Source organism: Silene latifolia, chromosome X (genome assembly GCF_048544455.1).
Source record: "Silene latifolia isolate original U9 population chromosome X, ASM4854445v1, whole genome shotgun sequence".
Classification (NCBI taxonomy): Eukaryota; Viridiplantae; Streptophyta; class Magnoliopsida; order Caryophyllales; family Caryophyllaceae; genus Silene; species Silene latifolia.
Window position 1 is genome coordinate 126,578,093 of NC_133537.1, and position 21,074 is coordinate 126,599,166.

The 21,074-nt window shown below is 41.0% G+C and overlaps 1 protein-coding gene across 1 annotated transcript; it reads right to left on the reverse strand.

Annotated features, from left to right (window-relative positions):
• Positions 1 to 11,159: 11,159 nt before the first annotated feature.
• LOC141623585 (protein PECTIC ARABINOGALACTAN SYNTHESIS-RELATED-like) lies at positions 11,160 to 20,159 on the reverse strand. Its single transcript, XM_074439681.1, has 11 exons — positions 19,718 to 20,159; positions 18,870 to 18,920; positions 18,686 to 18,776; positions 18,410 to 18,486; positions 18,164 to 18,252; positions 14,066 to 14,185; positions 13,245 to 13,361; positions 13,007 to 13,150; positions 12,791 to 12,914; positions 12,325 to 12,516; positions 11,160 to 12,018 (listed from the first exon to the last, which is right to left on the reverse strand). The coding sequence occupies exons 1-11, from the start codon at positions 20,024 to 20,026 to the stop codon at positions 11,659 to 11,661; spliced, it is 1,674 nt and encodes a 557-aa protein (XP_074295782.1). The 5' UTR covers positions 20,027 to 20,159; the 3' UTR covers positions 11,160 to 11,658.
• Positions 20,160 to 21,074: the final 915 nt, after the last annotated feature.

Here is a 21,074-nt window from a genome sequence, read left to right on the forward strand (position 1 = left end):
CAGATGGCTGACCGATCTGCGGTCGAGCCCATAGGAGTCCTAGAGGACATACCCGTCCAGATAGGGAAGTTTTTCTTCCCTGTCGACTTTGTTGTCCTTGACATGCCCGAGGATGACCATATTCCCATCATTTTGGGAAGGCCATTTTTTTGCACACCGCGGTGCGGTCATCGATGTCGGTCTAGGTACCTTGACCTTCAAGGTGGGAAAACACTCTATTGTTTTTGCTCAGCCGGCTAAGAAAAAGGATCCCATGTGGCCTGTCACTTGTAACACGGTCTCTGAAAAGAGATCGTACTTTGTACTTCCTGACATGCCTATTACTACTGTTGTATTAACCCTTCCGCCCCGGATTGGGAGCAAGATGGAGGAAGAATCTGTTGTTTTAAATAATGCAGGAGCTGGTTTGGGGAAGGGAGTACTACAAGTCGCTCTCCACTGTAAAGCGGCCGATCATTCAAAGAGGAGGCCTAGGACGCTAAGCTATGGGACCGATGAAGAAGTAGAGGATGAGCCGGCCAAGGTGAGATGGGCTGATTTGGACTCCGATGATTCTGAGGGAGTCCTTGATTGGGGAGATGACGACGCCGATCATTTGAATCCTCCGATGTCAATCTTTGAGAAGGGTGCAACCGATAAGATGGGCACCATTGAGGCTACCTCTAGTAGCCGAAGCCAACGAAGTGGGCCATACCATGGTCCTTTTGATCAACTACTAGTTGATCAAATTCGTTATAAACTTAAATTTTATTGCTTTCGAACTATTTTTTATTGCTTTTGTGTGCGCGATAACTTCGCTTTTATTTTGTTTTGCTTAGGATTTTAAGTACTTTAGACTTCGTTCTGGGTTTTGCGCAATTTTGGGCGCGTACTATTGTGCATTTGCAGGTATTTAGAGCTTATTAGCTCAAATCATTGAGCAATTACGAAGAAATAAAACACTGCAGCAGTGTTCTCAGTCGATCGACTGGCATCCTTGGTCGATCGACTGAGTTGCGGGTTACAGGAACTCTGTTCACGACCAATTGGTCGATCGATCGCCTCTTTAGGTCGATCGACCCGCTTCTTCGCTATATTCGCTCACGACCTCTCCCCCGCATTGTGTTTGGTCGATATGCGGACTTGAGAGAGTTTTTCTACTCCACTTCATTTCCGTCGCATTATCTATTTCTTCTTTTGTCTCATTTATGCACAATTTTTAAGTTCAAAATTGTTTTCTTCGGTCTTACGCGTGGTAATTTTTGTCTTCGGTACTCTTATCGGTAGCATGCTGGCTCTCGAAACCTCCTAGCTCACTATTTGGTTTGGGGAGGTTTCCCTTTGTCGCGCTTTAAAGTCTTGTGAGTTCCCAAGTCTTTCCTTTATGTCATTATGTTTTTATTTCCCTTTTCTCGCAAATTCCCATTTCTCTTTGCTTTCATTACATGATTTTGCACAATGGGGACATTGTGCGATTTGGTTTGGGGAAGGGTTTTGCGGCCGCATATCATATGTTTGCATTCACGTTTACTTTTTGTTTTGCATTGTTTATCTCATTTCACATATATATACAGAAAAATCAAAAAAAAAAATTGAAAAATTTCAAAAATTTCCATAAAATGCATGTCTATTTTAGCATATAGGTCGAGTCGGAACGGTAGTATTTCAAGGATGATTTAGCTTTTGCACCTGTTTTGCCTAAGCCTTGCTTGACTTACATGTTATTGGTAGAATCGTATATGCATATCTACGAGTTTTCGTTGAATTACTTGCTGAACTTGAGACTTGACTTTAACAATTGGCAAGCTACATCATATTTCTGAGGTTTAGAGCCTATAACTGGTGTCATCTATGACCAGTTTATTTAGGAATGTGAGTAGTTACTCCTTATGAGACATGTTTCCTTAATTTGCATGAATATGAATTTGATCCGCTTAATACTGTATGCATTCGGTTTGTGGTTAGTCGACACATGTGGTAGAGGTTCCCTTTTCTCATTTTACCCATAAGCTCCACATCTGCCAAAAATATCCTTTTTGTCCTATTTACTACATACTACACATAGCCTGCCTTTGTCAAGCTAGTAGCCTAGTTTTTGGGATTGTTACGCGTTTTTGGTAGCATTTGCTCATGTTTGAGATATTGTTGGGAAGATGAAAAGAAGGAAAGAAAAGAAACAAAAGAAAAAAAAAAAAAGAAAAAATATGATTCGAAAAAGAGAAAAAGAAAGAAAAGTTCTGTCTTGTTCAAAGTAGTCGATCGACCGATCCTTTAGGTCGATCGATCGACGTTCGAGAAAAAGAAAAAAAAAGAGAAAATCAATTCGCATGATTTAATCCTTATCCTTTGGCGATATTTGCTCCCATGATCCATTTATATCTTGTGGGGAGTTTTATTGATTTGATAGTTGGAGATTGTGAGTTTTGTGCTCGTTATAGCACCGTTTCGTTCGTTATTGAGCAAGAAGTTGGATATTGTCACTTGGTTCCGTTTTGGTACTAGCTTGATCACCTGTACCCCCACTTCACCATAAAATGTTTTGCCTCTTCTTACCCATACCTCACAATTCCATATATATACCTCGGCATGTGTCAATGGTCATTTGTTGGTTGGAATGCATATGTACGGTCGTAGAGGTCATCTTCATATTTTATTGCTGGCATGTTTTCATAGGTCGTAGTTAGGTGAGAGTCTTTACAAAATTAATTCTTTCTATCTTACGAATATATCACCTATGCTTATTTGAGTGATTTGAGCGACCCGTGAGAGTCCGATTTGATAAGTCTTTCTGATCAACTGTTCGTGACCTTTTAACGACTTTATAATTCGTTTGCATGATTCACATTACTAATTGATTGTTGGTTGTGCACACTTATACATTTCCTTTTTAATTTTCTTTTTTTCAGAAATCATTTCACCAATTTAATTTCATTTATTCTTTATATCATTTTTTCGAACTTTACATTTCTCTTTTGCTTTTTTCCATTTCAAACTTATATGTTTTTATTTTTTTCTTTTTTTAGGGGGTAACCCTCCCTACCGTCCGGTCATTTCCGACCAAATTTTTGCGCATTTTGCCATTTCCGACCGAATTTTTGCATTTTCATTTCTGGTCATACTTTTTGCATTTTCGAGTCATTGTTTTGCGCTAATTTAGGCCATATGTACAAAAATATGTTCTGTGTGATTTCTGTGTAAATTTCGGCAGCATGACGGCGTAAACCGTCATCTACCAAACATGTTCAAAGCTAACCTGTAGGTACAAACAAAACAACCCAGCAGCAAAGGCACTCAGGCCATTATATATACAGCCAAAAAAGGGATATGTACACCAAACTGGGGGCTCGAGCCCCAAGACAAAACCCAAATGTCCAAAAATGTATAAATGTACAAAATACAGCCAAAACAAGAAGCAACGCGGAAGCTACTGCTCGTCGCCGTCTAGCTCATAAACTCTCGCCTCGAGAGCAAGAACCTCGGCGTCACAAACCTCGAGCTCCTCGGCAGCGAGCCGCTCCCCGGATCGGGCAAGCTCTCGGTCCAGCTCGCGCTCCCTCTGCAAACAACAAAACTGGCTCATGTCAATCACTCCAAACATAAAGGAAGATTAGAAAATTCAAATAAAGTAAACGGAAGGTTCATACCTGACGTCCTTGGCCACCAGCAACTGCCTCGATGGCAGTAGCCCGTAGCCGGTTGGCTACCCTCCACAAAGCCATGAACCGGGATGGCGCAACCTACAAAAGAAAGATTCTTAGCGATTGGACAAACTTGAGCAAATGCGTTCTTACGCAAAACTACACGAGTTAGAAGACTCACCCTCCGAATGAGATGCTGCCACTCGTCCAAGCCAGCATCTCTCACCGCCACGTCAAAGTCACGCAGCTCGAAGATCGTCGTCATCCCCGTCGTGTCGGTGTACTCAAGAGTCTCGGGGTACTCTGGGGGCTCGATGCCCGCCGCCTCGACCTCCTGCAAGGTCAAATGACTTCCGTTAACCGATGATCTTTCATCACATGCTCAAACAATCAAAAATGAAATAGGATAAGGCACTTACCACAACCGGCCAGTACGCCAACCTCCCGTAGAGGAACGCCGAGTAGTCCTCACCAGGAAGAAGGAGGGCGTCGCCACCGACGCCAGCCAAGTCAGTCTCCCTCTCAGCCTCAGAAGTCTCCCTAAACATCGTCCGAGGAGGATCGATGGGAACCGTCAAAGACATCCCGAGAGCACTGCCGAGCCAAGCGTTCGCCCAAGTACCACACAGGACCCATCGACGTCCTCAATAGCAGCCGACTCGAACTCCTAGGTCGAAGGACCTCAGCCACGAAAGGAGGAGCGCCAGCGTACTACTCCCAAGGCCTAGGCACCCACTAGAAAAGCAAACGAAGGGTCATTCTTGTGATCAGTTCTAAAAGAAAGAGAAAGCAAGACAAACAAATGTAAGGTAAAATACTCACGCCGTCCAGCTGAAGAGCGTTCACCTCCCGCCGACAGACGTTGTGGAAGGAACGCCGACTCCTCGTGCGGCACATCACCCAATCCCTCACGACGGGATAGGCCTTATCCACCGGCTCCATCCTCTTGGGCGCAAGGCCCGGAAAGTAGGAGTACACCCACGCCTGTAAATCAAGATAATTAGCAACGATCTTTCGTGATTTCACAGGAAAAAGAAATGATCTTTCATGAGAAGAAGTGAAGGTTCATACCTTCAACAGCAGTCCACGGCCGACGGCAGCAAGAGAAGTCCCCTTCTCCATCAACTCCGGACGAACCATGGCCCTCATGAAGCGGATGAGGACCGCAAAACCAGCAGTGACCCAGTCCCAACGGCCTAGGGAGCTCAAGTCAGAAAGGAAGGGAAGAAGCTTCGTCGAAAGCCTCTCGCCCTTGTCTCCGAGGTAAATCGAAGACGAAACCACCGAGCCACAAGCGGACTCTCCGCTCTACAAATGCAGGGGAGGAGGAGCCGTCTCCCTCCCCTCGATCACCACCAACGCCGGGTCTTCCCGCGAAGTAGTCCAAGACGTAAGAACTAGGCACCAAGCCTAGTACCGCAGCCGCCTTCGGCGCCAAGTTCCACCCGATCGGCCCTATTGGCCTCCGCCGAGTCAACCCTCATGGCCGTCTCTGGCCACTCCACCACCTCGGTCCCCACACCGGCACAGTAAATCATGCCGTAGTTCTCCAACGTGACCCCCACCTCACCAAAAGGCATGTGAAACGTGGAGGTCGTGTCCCAAAACCGGTCCAAGAACGCTCGGACGAGACCGAGGTTAGCCTGAAGCTTCCTCCTCGCAATTTCCCTCCAGGCCGCACCAAGGCTTCGAACGCTCCCGCTCGATCATGGCCCGCTCCTCACCCGATGACCTCTCGTAGCACCCATCATCGTCGTGTAGCCCGAGAACGACTGGTGTTCGGCCTCCTATGTTGATTTGAAACAAAAGCTATCTTTAGCTCAAATGAAGGAGAAAAGGAATGACAAACATAAATGAAAAGAAGATGAATGAAGAGTAATGAATCCTATTTACCAAGCTCTTCATCGTCCTCAGAGGACAGTGACCCTCCCGACCCAGCAGCAAGTGCTTACTATCCCGTGTCTCGGACCACGCAGGTGCTCCCCTCATCCGGAGACCACCTCGTCCAACGTTGGCCCGTCTCGGGGCCTCCTCCTCCTCAATGACCTCCTCCTGGACCTCGTCCTCGGCTCAGCCATCACCGCGGCGGTGAAAGCCTCCTCCAACGCCTCCTCAAGCACCTGAGAAGGGTCAACAGCAGTGTCTATGTCCATAGGAGCCCTCCCCGGACGTAGAAGCTTGTCCACCGCAAAATTAAGGCAAATTTAGGCCGCGTCAAGTGACGACGAGCCTTGATTAGGGGATTTTCGAGTTTTCGGAGCTCCGAAATCGCTCTTTTCTTGCCATATTTGGCAATTTTCCCACAAACCCGTCCGCTCATGCGATAATTTGGGTCAAGTCAAGCCTAAGTTGAAGCCTAGTCATGGGTTCGAGTCGGAATTTCAGCAGCATTTCGTTATAACGGCGATTATGCCCTAAAAAGTGTCTTGAAAAAGCTGTCACGAACCAAAATTCCGAGATGGTAGGAAGTTTACCCATCACACAAGGATTCCAAATATCAAGTTTTGTCGCAAATGGGCAATCCTAAGGCCATTTTCGAAGCAATTTACGGTTTAGCTGTGAAACCGTCTTAATTTCACCCAAATGGTCAAAACTCAACGAAAATTCGAAACAAATACATGGTTATGATCCTTATATTACCAATTGGCCGTTTACAAAGTCAATTTTGCAAGGCAAGGTCATTTGAGGGAAAAGCCCCAAATTTTCGACTAATTAGGGTCGAAAACCCTAATTTTGTCGATCACATTTGAGCAAATACGGAAGATAAATACAAGATTGATACACATACCTCGATTAGTCATGGCAAATGAAAGCTTTTGGATCAAATTTTGACGGAAATGGTTGGAATTTGAGAGAGTAATTGAGATTTTGTGTTTCGAATAAGTGAAATGAAACCCCTGTTTCATCGGGTTTTTACGCAGAAAAGACACGCCCAGGAATAGACGCAGCGGGTGTTGCGCCTCTTCCAAGGGACGCAGCTCTTGCTGCGCCTCTTCCTCAGCTTCCCTTCATACGAGTTTTCAAAAATTCGTTATGAGTTCGTTATTTTTGTGGGCCCATCCTTGGTGCGCCTCTTCCTTGATGCTACATCACATATTTGGTCCGTTTGACGTATGTTCTTCACCCGGATCCACATCCTCCAAGCCAACAAAAAATTATCGCCTTATTTTCTTACACAAGACCTAGCTTGTCACAACGAGCATTCCTTCTTTGACAGGTGTTTCGACACGCCTTTATTAAGTTCCCCCAGCGAGAGTACACGGATAGACTTTCCCTCTCGAGACATGGAGATCAGTTCCCGATTAATTTCCCCAGCGAGAATTCACGACCGACAGTCACTTCCTCTCGAGACATGGAGATCAACATCGACCCCAAATTCTTCCGAAGTTTGTTTGAAGCTGAACACAAACAGATTTCTCCCAGCAGTTCCAGACTGTGTCCTGCTGTCTTTCCTCAAAATCATCGTTTCATTCCCCAGGCGAACCTTCATATCTCTTAGGTAACCCTTTTCAGGATAAATCCTTCAGATCTTTCATAAATTTACCTTAAATCCTTCAGATAACCCATTTTCAGTTAAGTCCCCTTTTAGTCCTTTAGAGAGAGTTTTCCTTCAGTGAGAGATAGCCTTCAGAGTTAACCTTCAGAAGTATTAAGAAGTTTCTTCAGAATCCATGTGACCCCTAATGCCTTCAGACACCAAGTAATCTTCAGACCAAAGAGTTTTGCCGAAGCGTCTTCAGTCCCGTTTCACCCAGGGGTATCTCAGGTATGGTCTCTTCTTATGGCTGGCGAGCTTCCTTACGTAGTCTAATGGACTTTAAACGACCCTCCCCGACAGTCGACAGACGACAGACTCTAAAATGTTCCCGACGACAGGGTCCTTGGTTCAGACCCCTTGAGCCGCCTCGCGTCGCCATAGTCGTCAGGTTGCAATCTTCGATTGACCTGATGGCTATACTTTGACTTTCGCCTTGTCCAAGCCTCAGTCAAGTGGGGGCTCTGTAGATACCTCATTTCTGCACCTCCCTCAAACCACCCGTTGATGATTGGGCCGCTTGTTTGGTACACGGAACGATTTGTGACAGTTCGTAAGTTTATCGTCAAGTGATCGCTCAAACATTTATGTCTACCTCTTAATTGTCATCTACGCGCCGATACGGTCGTTTTGACAGTAATTAGAGTACATTTGGAGTCCGGGCCTAAAACCGTCTTCATTTTCTGACAACCATTAAAATGCCGAGTCGGAATGTTCTGGAATGTTCCGGATATTTCTATTCCATATTTTATAAATTTTTTAGTCTTTCGTAAACAATTTCCCATAATATTCACACAAAATATTAAGGAAAACCAAATTATTTCGTTATTCCATAAACTAAACACGGAAATCTTTCTTCCGCAGGAGGAAACCACTTGGGAATAGACGCAGCAGGTGCTGAGCCTCTTCCAAGAGACGCAGTGCCTGCTGCGCCTCTTTCCAAGTCCTTTTCTGCGTATTTTTTCGTATCTTTTCATATCTTTTCGAGATTCACTTCCAAAGTCTCTCCGAAAAACCCTACTTCCTCCACGTGATTAGTATAAATAGGAGCCTTCACTCCTCATATTTCTCACGCGAGTGTCCGCCCTTCTCTTCTCCCTTTGCATTCTAAACCACGTTCTTACTTTTTGGCGTCTACGTGCTTGAACATTCGACCACGTAAGCTCGGATCCTTCTGAGTACCAGCCTCGTTTTACATGACCGACCAATTTGACCAACTCCACATTAATCAACTTTAATCAATCTTAATCGTTTTCCTCTTACGAGGGCACTTTCGTTACATTCGAGTCGAGCATCACTAACGTTAACTCAGTTCATCTCGTTTCGTCAAACATGTAAGTCTGAGGGTGTATAATCTCTCTTTTACTTATTGTTATTTATCTTTTGTAATCATATTGTAAGGTTTATGTCGAAAATACAATTAAAACCGATTTCTAAAACCCTTTGTTTAAAACCCTTTTTACGGATTATCAGAGGACAACCGTCGAGAAAGGACGCAACAACTGCTGCGCCTCTTCGAAGGAGCGCAGACTCGCCGCCTCTTCGAGTAGGCCGCCAGATTCCTCGCTTCCTTTCTTCTTTCCTAAATCCTTTGTCAATTCGTTTGTTTTTTATTTGTTTTCGTTTGTTCTTCGATTCCTTGATATTATAGCATAATAATTTAACATGTATATTGTTCATCGTCATTAACATATAATTCATGTCATTAATTCCCGACTCAAATCCCAAGTAACCAATATTTGCGGGTTTTCGTCATTAAAGTCAACCCGGGTTGTAGAAATTCGATTCATTCATATTGAGTTTCTGGAATTCGATCTTTGATATATTCTTACCTGTTTATCATCGCATCCATCATTAATTCGTCATTAATAACCTAATTAATTTGTTTAGTTCATTAATTTGTTAATTATTCCGTTGAAACCTTGTAATAATCCGTATTAATCCGTTTCATCCATGTTTATCGTTTTCATGACCATCAATCATATGTAGATAACCTGCTAATCACTTTCATCCGAGTAAATAATACTAATCAATCATTAAAATCACCAACGAATATTAACGACTTGCAATTCCGCTTCACACCCTTAATCGAGCCAAGGAAGGACGCAATGATCGCGCGCCTCTTCAGAGGGCGCGGCTCTGCTGCTACTGTTCTGGTTGACTTTTCGTCTCTCGAACTCCGTGTTGCCTTGACTTAGTTTTAATTACGTAAGCAATTAACTGTTAATCGTATTATCGCCTTAATTCCTGTTCGTTAATTCATTCATTTTCTTTCTTTCTCAAATTATCCGTTTTAGATGTATTTTCGACATAAATCAATAAACCCGATGTAATTATTGTAATTTTCATTATTGTAATTTTCCTTTATTGTATTTATCATTGTACCTTTTTATTGCTTGTATGCTTTCACATGTAATTGAACTTAAATCCCAATTCGACCCAATTGTATGCTAAAACTACATGTTTCACCGACTTAGTCTAATTCTCACATGTTAGGATTAAAACGTTGGATGTTGCATTTCATGCATATAATCGACAATATATCAAGTATAGATAATTTCCCTAATCATTAGTAGAGGCCGCTATCGAGGCGGGCGGGATTAGGTGTTCGATCAAAAGAGCTTCCTAATACGTACCCTCACCCCTTACTCCAGATCTCTGTGAACCTCCGTGTTCATTGGCATCCACGAGAGTCATTCTAGACATAGAATGCTAAGGGTAACGAGTTCTTGGTGTTCATGTCACTACTTTGTGTCTTGACATGGCACGAGGTATTCGAACGGTTTCCAATTTTCCACAATAAATTGGTGGCGACTCCACAAATGCAAACGCTTGTTCTCTCCCAAGCGCCCCCGTGGGCCCATTGTCCACACCTATCTAACCAAATGAAGTAGTATTTGACCCATTTTATTCTTTAGACGAATATACCCGTCTTAAGAGATACCAACTGATCTTACGGAGGGCAGTTTCCGAAAAGAAGTGATACAAGGATTTGACATCAAATACATGAATTATGTTGGTCTTTCAAAAGACGGTCTTATAAGAAGTATGTAGTAGTAATAATTTGATAGGAGTATTTCCTACGTACCCACTTTAACAAAAAGAAAAATAATAATAATTTTAAATAACTACCCAATTACATAAGTCGACCTCATATAATCTTATTGTAAACCGTCTTATAGTAGTACTGTAGTATTTGTGTACATCAGTACATGAACCAAACCACACTAATAATCTTTGTATTAGGTAATAATTATATCAGCAAATGACTAATCAAAACATAATAATTATTTATAATACAATTTAAAAATCTTAAATATGGTTATTATTTATTTTTATTTTTTTAATAACAAAATTTTAAAAAGCAACCCGTGCAATTTGCATGGGTTTGCACTTTGAAACTAGTGTACCTGAAAATGAAAACCACTTATACGATGATTTTACTAATTCACTGTTTTAAGCACCATAATCAGATTTTATTGTATTGGGTAATTGTGCATATGCCACTCATTTCAATAACCTTTGTAAACAAGAAAATTACTGATTACCACAAATGCTCATAACTCGAGCCTTGTTTATTTGCATCTCATTAACGGCAATAGCAGTATAGCACTAATACGGTGCATTGGAGGCGCCTGCCTAATTGTTACTCCATAGCATCATCTCATAGACGACATTCAATCACCCCCCGTGATATCCAGATGCATAATAATTGCTTTGAAACACGAGTGGGAGAGAAGGGGAGGAGAAAATGGATTTTATATCCCTCCCCTCCCTCCCCTCCCCTCCCCTCAAAACCCTACATCCAAACAAGCCTTAAATATATTTTATTCCCCACTGTTTTGGTGTAAAATGAGGCACAAGATCACTACCAATCTATCGGGAAGGGGGATTCAAACTGTCTTAAACAATAGGCCAAGACTTTTTCAATTTATTTTCCCCATATCATATAGTGCAAATTACATAGAGCATTGGGATTTGGGTCAGCCAAGTGCTAGCTCACAATATAAGAAAGACAATTTTTTGTGCGTAATTTTGTCATAATTACATAGTTGCAGATGTCAGCTTAAGTATTTGTAAAATCATTGAAGCCGAAATGTCTTAAATTCAAATGACGGTCTGCAATCAAAACTACCCTCACATGTTTCTGTACCCAAAAAACATAGACGCTGTTATTCATCGGCATCCAAGGAGAGTGCCAGGCCCAGGTCTATCGAAATAAACATTGGCAAGAAGAAATAGCTTGAAATCGTATAAATTTACAAGGTATAGCCATCTATACTCAATAAAAGAGCATACCCGTACTTAACGACGTTGTAACTGCACTGGACAGATGATTGTGGTAGGATCAACCATGACAATCCACCTCTAGACCAAAAAACCAACCTCCAAAATTTGTCAAGTTACTGACTTTGCGATCAGAAGTATAATCTCAAACCACAAGTCGTTCAATTTTGTATAGATTGCCAGGAGAAGCCCGGCATACTATGTGTGTGTGTGTGTACTTTAGGCTCTGCACATGCAAGGGGTTAAAGGGTTTTCCCACAGATCATAGTTAGGGAAAGTCTCCTCCGGCAAACCGGTTCTTGTTTGGTGGGTTACCACAACATCCTCAACAAAGGTGGCCCAACCCATGTAGGGGTCCCCAAAAGACTTGGACATTAGGCCTTTGTCAGGTTTTATGGATTTCTGTCTGTGACCCATGTATCTACGGTAGCCAATAATGAGCTTAGCAAAATTGCCTCCATGGGTCATCACAAACACATCAGACTTCAAACAAACCAAGAAATCGAGAGCTGCTAGACTTGTAACGTGTTTTCTGAAGCCATCAAGCTCCTCTTTACTTGCTAACTCCTCTTTCGTTACCTATGGTAGAAGTTTGAAATAGCAAATTTATTCAGGATGTAGGTAAAACTGAAACTAACATTGCATAACTTCACAAAATTATCAAGAATAAGAACATAAACTTTCATACGAGAGTAATCCATATTATGAAGTAGGGCGATATTGATTTCAATTCTTTTGGGAATTGTGGCTCAATGGGTGTGAATTTTAGTTGAATTGGGTTTGGTCTCATATTATATTCATATAGACCGTTTCTTAGAGGAACGGTTGTGAAAACAGAACATTTGCCTAACAAAGGCTTAAAGAGAAGGGACACAGCTAACTCACCAGATTAGGGAACATGTTCCTGAGCGGGGCCATCCGATTCTGGCCCCCATACACCTGACCAGAGGCAACATATATTTGGGTTTCTTTTGGATAGCCCATAGCACGCAGAATAACAGCCACTTCCCCTGGTTCAAGAGGGCATCGGCCCTCTTTCCGTTTCTGCAGAGCTAGTTGCCATAAGTGGGAGCCATTCTGCATCAACACCACCAAGATAAATATAATGAATATAGAGAATTTATATGTTCAGAACTTTCAAACATGCCCAAAAACCATGCCATGTTCTAACATCGACCTGAACATGTTACAATACATCAATCCCAACTACAACAAAAACAGCGCAGCCAAATCAAATCCTTTTCTAATCATCATCAGTTTATTATAGCTTTATAGGTTAATCGGTAGGTCTCAAATGTGAGACCATCACATATAAGTATTTGTGTTAAAGAGTAGGTTTGGTTGAACATGCCTTATAACGCCTTGGCCATTCCTTTTTTCTGTACTCTGCCATTTTAACTTTCTCATCCCTGGTACCAACAAAATCACAGAAAGATAGGCCCACCATTCCTTTCTCAAAACGAAGATGAAGAGCCCTATAAATAAATAATTACAGAGATGAAGGATATAGCAATTAAAGATTTAAAGAATTACAGAAATTTAGAATTGAAATGGCATATCAGCGTACATATACGGATTTGAAGTAGTTGTCCGGTTTCTCATTCTTGATGCCAACAAATCTGCCATCTGATCTATTTCAGGCAGGAACTTTAGAGCATGATAATTCACTCTACACCTTAGCCTATTGATTTCTTGAGGAACATTATCATACCTGACAAAAGGAAGGATGAAGTTTTCAAATAACGGTGACACCTACGTGTTTCAGAATTTTGAGGAAGAAATAAACCTATTATGCTGAAACTTACCCAAGTCTATCCACAAAAGGTTTCAGGGCCATTATTTTCTTCTCCTTGATCCGAGGAAGAACATTATCGATGTAAAATTGGGCAGGAGCATACTTTGGAATGTTCTTCACAGTCCGCCTATTATATATTCACAAAACCCACTGAGCTGAAAGATAGAACATAACACCTTGTTTGGAACTACTTTGGACGGGAGGATTTGAAGGGAAAGAGGGGATCCCTCCATTTCCCTTCTACAAGCCAAATTAAAATCTTTCCAACGTAGGAAAGATTTGGAACTAAGTGACATTGGTTGCCTCTCCCTTCCTCCCCTCCCTTTCCCTCCCCTCCTCTTTCCCCCTCTTTTTGTATCGAAACAAAGGGTAAAGTAAATACGAAAAGAGCATCATGTGAATCTGGCAGGTATATGACATCTGGCTTGTGGTGTATGAAAAGTACATTCATGGATATGGAGAACTACAACGAAGATCCTCCTAGAAGAAAATTTCTGTCCGAAATATACAGAACTAATCATTTATATTATATTCCTCAAAATATCCAGTCCAAGTTTTCCACCACCAATCTTTTGACAAACAAATGCACCACATAGTCAATGAAGTAGTACTGAAGTCCTAAGATTAAGAGCAAATGAGAGTGATGATAACATTATCCTTGCACCTTTTAATGATGAACAACCCTAATATCCAGTTTCTCCACGGAAAACACCCTAAGTTGAAAAAATATTGACCGACGAAATTTTTAAAGTTGAACAAATATTGAATCCATGTAAACCCGGAAAACCCTACATGGGCAGACGCATCTTACAGAGGGGGAAAAAATCAAACCTTATACTTGAGAACAATTCTGTTTTATCTGAAAACCATTCTGGAATATCACGGACAATCGGCACATCATCCTTCAAGTAGTCAATGAAATGATCGACATCAAATATATCTTCAAATTTCCTGCACAATGGAAAATAATAAAACAATCAAGCATTACATCTCTTCTTACCGAAAGTAATGGACTTGTGATAACTTCAAAATTTAATCGTTTATGCCTTCAATATTACATTTCCAATCTACAGCTCCTTTTTCTTTTCATTTTTTGCTTGCCTTTTTTACCTCTTACTTTTCTCACTTCCATTCTTCCGTGTCTACTCTCCTCAACTTCCCTTTTATGCTGTGAGGTTGTTTTCCACCTCACATTAATGGTCCCGTATGACTATATGAGTACATGGTGGTTCGTGTAACCACAAATCATTTAGGGGATAAGGCTTGTTGCTGTTGCAGAAAGCAAAATTTATAACAGATTGAACGACGAAATTTTTTTCAATCTGTATAAAGTAATACAAGTTAATCCCTTAGAATTATTAGGCTCCAGCATAAATGACCACGATGATCAAGCCTAAAAATAGTGAAGGGCGTACTTCATGTTCTTGTTAACCTAATCCACAGATCAGTTTGATGTTGGGGAATTGATACAAATACAACAACAATGCAATTACAACAATACAAGTACTATCTAAACTACGAAAGTGCTTGGATATATGATTGAATCATGTTTTAGGAACGTTCTCCTTAAAGAGTATTTCGACCCTTCCTTCTAAATGCCTTGGGCTACACCAAATCTCTTCGGGGATAAGACAATTACAAACCTCTTGCTCTAGGTTTGAATCAAGAGAATTTCTCTAAAGTTGTTTTACTTGGGTTCTTTTGAAGTGATTATTCTTGTGTATATTAAAATGATGTAACTTGATCATATTTATACCCCTCATATGAAGGCACGCTATGAATTATTAAGGATAAGAATAATTAATTAAAGAATAAGAATAACTAACAAAACCGTCGCCAGAAAAACATAGGAACTAGTCGCCCCTTGCCGCCGCAATGGCCGCCTCACGCGGCTACTGCTGCCTCGCCCATGTAACCAGAGTATGCTATATAACTATCTACTTCTCTTTTCCACCTTCTCTCACAAATAATATATTTCCGCTTTTGTTTCACTTTTATGTAAGGAAAACTAAAGTTAGGGGGCATTTGGTTAGGGGTATTCAAGAAAGGGAATGAAATTTTCCTATTTCCTTTCTATTTGTTTACTACCAATTGCATTCCCTTTACTCATATGTCCTATTAGGTTTACCTCCCATACCCCCAAATTGATTCCCCCACCCTTTCCTGATTATCTCTCTCGTAAACCACCAACACCGATCACAAACACCCACAGGCTGTTGACGCCAGGACGATCATCCTCCCACCTGCTAGAGAACCCCCCCACCCCCCACCCACACACACACATCTCCATCTCCATCGCCTCTCCGTTGCCCTTAGTTTGAGAAGGAGCAGGCGATGGGGTCCCAAGGCGCGAGCCTTTTGGACACAAGGTGCACTGATTTTCCAAACAAACATCCATATTTTATAATCAAATCTTGTAGCAACTTACTTTAGTTTTGATTTATCCACAAGTTCAATTGATTTTCCAGAAATCAAGACTTTATGACAAGAGCTATAGATATAGATATAAAAATGTTGCTAACTCTTTCCATTTGGTATACATTAAAATAAGTTTATAGTTCAGAAGAAAGGATGAATTTGAAGGATATGAGAATTTTGTCGATTTGTGTTGACTGTTGATTGCTTTGAAAGTATTCCGTGAAGATTTTTGGTGAGCATTACGTAGGACAATAACACTTTCGTGGAGAGTTTTGGTGGCGGCGGTAACGGGTTGCAGTCAAAGAGGAAGGGGAAGGAGGGAGATGGCTGTGAGTGTGTGACGGTGGTTTTGGGTGTGTTTGGGCAGTTTGGTGGTGGCGATGGAAAAGTTAAAGTGTGTGAAGGGGATGTGTTAATATTATAATGGGTTTATTGATTTTAGTTTGTTTTTTAAAAAAAAAAAAAACGGAATTTATTTTCGCAGTACAATTTTTACTCATTGCAGTACTTTTTACACTAATTTTTCCATTTGTCTACCCCTGAATAAAAAACATGAACTTAATTCTCTCTAACTTCTCTCTATGGTTGATCCTTCTCCTCTTCCAACCTCCTTCAAATTCTTCAATTATGAATGATAATTCGAGTATAGAATCCGTATTTAATTCATTATTCTCTTATATAACTAATTAAATTGACTCTTTGTAAGATTTTGTATTTTTTTTAATTAGGGTTTATGTTAAATTAATTACGGGTATGAGATTGGGGTATTGGTGTAGTTGATACCGGTGAGAAGGACGAATACATGTGGTATGTGGTGGCCAGCGATAAAGACGAATACTACTTATAAATTAAAAAATTGCACTAAACATAATAACGTACGTAGTACATCGATTAATTGGCAAGAGTACTACTAACCGTAGGAATATCTATGTAGTACACCCCCAACCCATATGACATCACCCTGGTCCACCCACCCCTGCAACCTTGCTGCCGGCAGTTTGGCTGGCTGGCAAACTCCTTCCTACGCCGGCGACCATATATCGGCAACAGTCGCCATAGCCCATAGCCCATGAGGTGGGTGAAATTAGAGATAATAAATTAGGGAGAAATTACAAAGGGGAAATAGGAGGGGGAAATGAGAGGGGTATAATTGACAATCGTGTACTGCAATGAGTAAAATATGTACTGCGAAAATCAGGACCCAAAAAAAATTGTGACCTGATGACTAGGTAGCCGGTTACCCGGTGTATTATGAGAAAAATGAGTGCGTAAGTCAGATTATTCTGAGTTAAAGTATTGTTTGGATTAATCTGAGAAGACGGGGTATAGTTTGGATTATTTTCATCAATTAACCTTTTTTTTTGTTTTAAAGAGGGCTAGCATGTATTTAAAAGTGAAAATTAAGGATAAGGGGAAAAAAGAAGGTTAAAATAAAAGGATTTTTAAAAAAAAATGGAAGCAATCTGGTTGGCGCCACACTATGCCTTGAGCATGAGGCGCGGTTTTTTAATTTGAGCCGTTGCCCACGTCTCTCCTCATCACCATCACCTTGACTTCTTTAAAACCCAAGCCCTGCCCACTAAAGTTACCACCCCCACCCTAAAAACCATCATCCCACTCCCACTCCCACTCCCACTCCCACTCCCACTGGTGTGGTTTGGGGTAGGGTAGGGGGTTTCGGGGGTGGGGTGATGGTTTCAGGGTGGGGGGTGGTAACTTTATTGGGTAGGGCGTGGGCACTTGACGGTTGAAGACGGTGTTTGAAGAGGCTGGACTGGGGTAGGAAGAAGGGAAATGAAAGTGAGGGAGCCGCCGGCAGTGGTTATGCTCTTGCGATAGTGGTTGTGGTGATTGATCGTTTTTTGTAGTGGGTGTGGGGTTGTTAATTGGATTGGACTATTTTAGTGTCATTCTCTTACCTATTCTATACCAAACAATTGAGTTAATCAAAGGGTATCCTATTCCTCTCTCCTTGAAACCCTTTCCTATTTCCATTCCCATACCTATTCGTCAACCAAAAGCCCCTTAGTTTAATCATTTGTGAGAGGAGAAGGTTGGAGAAGGTCAAAACGAGAAGGTAGATACTTCGGAGTACTCCCTTCATTTCATTTTTATTGTCCCCTTTTCCCTCTTAATTAATCCCAAAATAATTGTCCCTTTCAAAATTTAGTAATAAAATTGGGTGAACCCCCGATATTACCCATTGATATTAAACTACCCCTCCTTACATCACAATAAAAGTGTTCCCATTTACTCTATATCAAAGCATAGAGATGTCTTTTTACCACTTTTCCTTATATAATTCCCAAAATGGAAATGTGACGTTAAAAAGTGAAATGGAGGGAGTATTACTCAAAGAAGGGCACCATGATGCAATATTCTGTAGAGAAAAAGCTAGTGCTCATTTCCTCCAAAAAAAACAATAAAAAAGCCACTGCTCGTATACACTGCATTCAACAGCAAGTAATGTATATAAAGAACAGTGAGCATTAAAAATCAAAGAAATCTCACGTTTGATCTTTCCAGATTTGGTCTTGCTTCAACACTGGCAATATAAGTGTCACATTCAGAATTTTTGCCACAGCAACAGCATTGCAAATCTGCGGGTAAACCAATAAATGCCTTAATTCAGGCAGGCTTTCTAGATGGATTACTAGATACAAGAATCCTATCTGATTCTTTTTCTTGTCTATCCTCCTCCCAAAATTCAATACTGACGTAATAAAACATAAAAGAGAAGTAAAACAAGGGCCATACGGCAATTCTTTGCTGATTTAGACCACCTTCAGCGTGAATAAATATGTACCCATTTGTTTCGTTCTCACCAGGAATATCTGAGAGCATTAAAAGACATACAGAATATTAGATTGGACAGAAACACATATAGGACGATAAATAATATACATGATGCAGACTGCCATAATGTAACAATTTACAAATTAACTTTCCAAACTTCGAATGTATCAGAAAAAGGTAAACACCAAACAGAAAAAAAATGACACTGGCGTGCTGTATCCATTTTCTATTGTTAACCTGACATGCCATTACTAGGACGCTCAGCACAAGGTTTCCAAGATGTGAAGGCTGCATGCGGATTCTCCCAAAGCGAAGGTGTTTCTTTGACCTGAATAGAAAAAAATTATGTTTACAGTTTGCCAGATAACAGAAAAAATACATAAGAAAACTGCATCATATTTGAGATCCCACACAAGCTTACCCGCGGACAATGTAGAGTGATGCCGTCCTTCTTGCACAAGTAAGGTGCATTCTGACAAAAACCAGTAAAATATTGCCTCAAACTTTGCAATGTAAAGCATATAAGGATTTCTAATTTCTCAAAAATTACTTCATTATGCACTACATACAGCTAAACCAACATAATCAATTATAAGCACCCAAATCTCCTAAAACAAACTACTGACTAATCTAACTTTAATATTTACATCAATGGCAAAAGTCAGAAGTTCATTCCATTTCCAATGGAGCCAAAGACTCATTACTCTTTGGTTCTGGATTATGACGAGGAAAAAAGCAAAAAATGGCTCACTAAAGTGGTTGTGCTTCTTTTTACTGTGAAGTAGCCGCGGTGCAATTCTCGACTTGGGTCATTGGGAAACAATTTTCTTTTTGTATTGTTAACATAGGGGTAAGACTACATAAATCCGACCCCCTACCCCGCAATTTGGGGGGGCGATTGAGGCACTAAGGTAATGTTGTTGTTGTTGCAAAAATTGGGAAGTTCAAAAACCCGTCAAATGATTTCCTCTTTTCTCCCTCAAAATATAAAGGGGCAATTAATTAGGGATAAATTAAAAGGGGAAATGAAATAGGGATGGAGGGAGTAGTTTTCAACATTCAACATAAGGAATTTAAGAATTCTACTATCAGCAACAGCTCAGCCTTGTAAATTGACTCACTAACTAAAATCAGAATATAATCATAACCCATTAATTATAATCTACATTTGATGACTAGTTTCGGATCTCAACAACAACGGAAAATGTGGAAAATTGCGACAAAGCATTGATCAAAATACGATAGCCTGAAAAATGAAAATAGAATTACCAGACGACTAATAAGAGAAGAAACAGAAACAAAAGCAGCAACGACGAGGGCGATGATCAAGACAAGGGAGAGTTTAGTAGGAGAAGTAGATGAAGTTCTAGGATCTTCGTAGAATAAATGATGCCAATAGAATGGGCGGTTATCACGTGGGTATCGCACGTGAGACATGTCGTCGCCATCGTCGGAGGAGATGAGCGGGGAAACGTCGTCGTTTTGTTGTTGTTGTTGTTGAGGGTATTTGCGTGGGGAAGAGGAAGGGCGGCTGCCGATGGAGGAGGAGTGGCGGAGCTCTCTCAGCTCGGCGGACATGATCTGTGTGTACAAGAAGAGGAAGAAGACACTGTTGTGCTTTCTGGGGGAGTGTCCTTCATTTTCAAGCAACTATTTGGGTTCTATCATCCATGTACAGTGTGATATACCATCACCACGGTCCACGTCCACCACTCACCACGCATACAGCTCATTCGGGTTTAATCCCCCGCAAACGGGTCAACGAGTCAGGGTTAGTTCCCATGCTTTGAATGTGATGATTTTTGCTTCCAACTAGGTGAAAAGTGATTAAAAAAAAAAGACGAAAGCCTTTTATATTAATCTCGCGTTATTAGCAAAACCCGTCAAAACAAACCCGTAAAACACACTTACTCGATCGAGTAAGTGACTTACTCGATCGAGTGCCCCCTACTCGATCGAGTACCCTACAGGCAGACTACTGATTTGCGTCAAAAACTACTTACTCGACAGAGTAAGCCCTACACGATAGAGTACCCAAAGACTCATAAAACCGTAGTATTACAGTCTTCCCTCCTTAAAAAGAACTTCGTCCCCGAAGTTCAACCCATACATAACAACAAACCTACCTACTCGATTAAGATAGAACAACGCAACTAAAAACTCAAAACAAAACCTCACCCTATAACACATGAACTCTTAACACCAACTCCACCAATTATGCATACCTCCACAACATGTCTCACGATATCGTATCAACTACATTATATCTCTCTCGACACTAACTCCATACACTACCAACTACCGTCTACAAACGCTGCTAGCTCCGTGATATATCATCCACTCGCAAATCCAAAATCAAGACACTCATAGACATCAAACGGAATGTTACACAAAATTTTCAAGACAAGATTTCAAACATATAACAAGAGTAAGCAATAATACCCAAACTTTAGTCCTTGTTAAACAATCAACCATGCAACAAACACCAAATCAAATTATTGACTCGAGAATGCATATTTTCGGATTCATAAATTTTCGGGCAAAATTCAACATGAAAATTTTATACTTGACATCATAAATGATGTAAAAAGATGATTAATGTCATGAATTAAACAAAACATGGAAT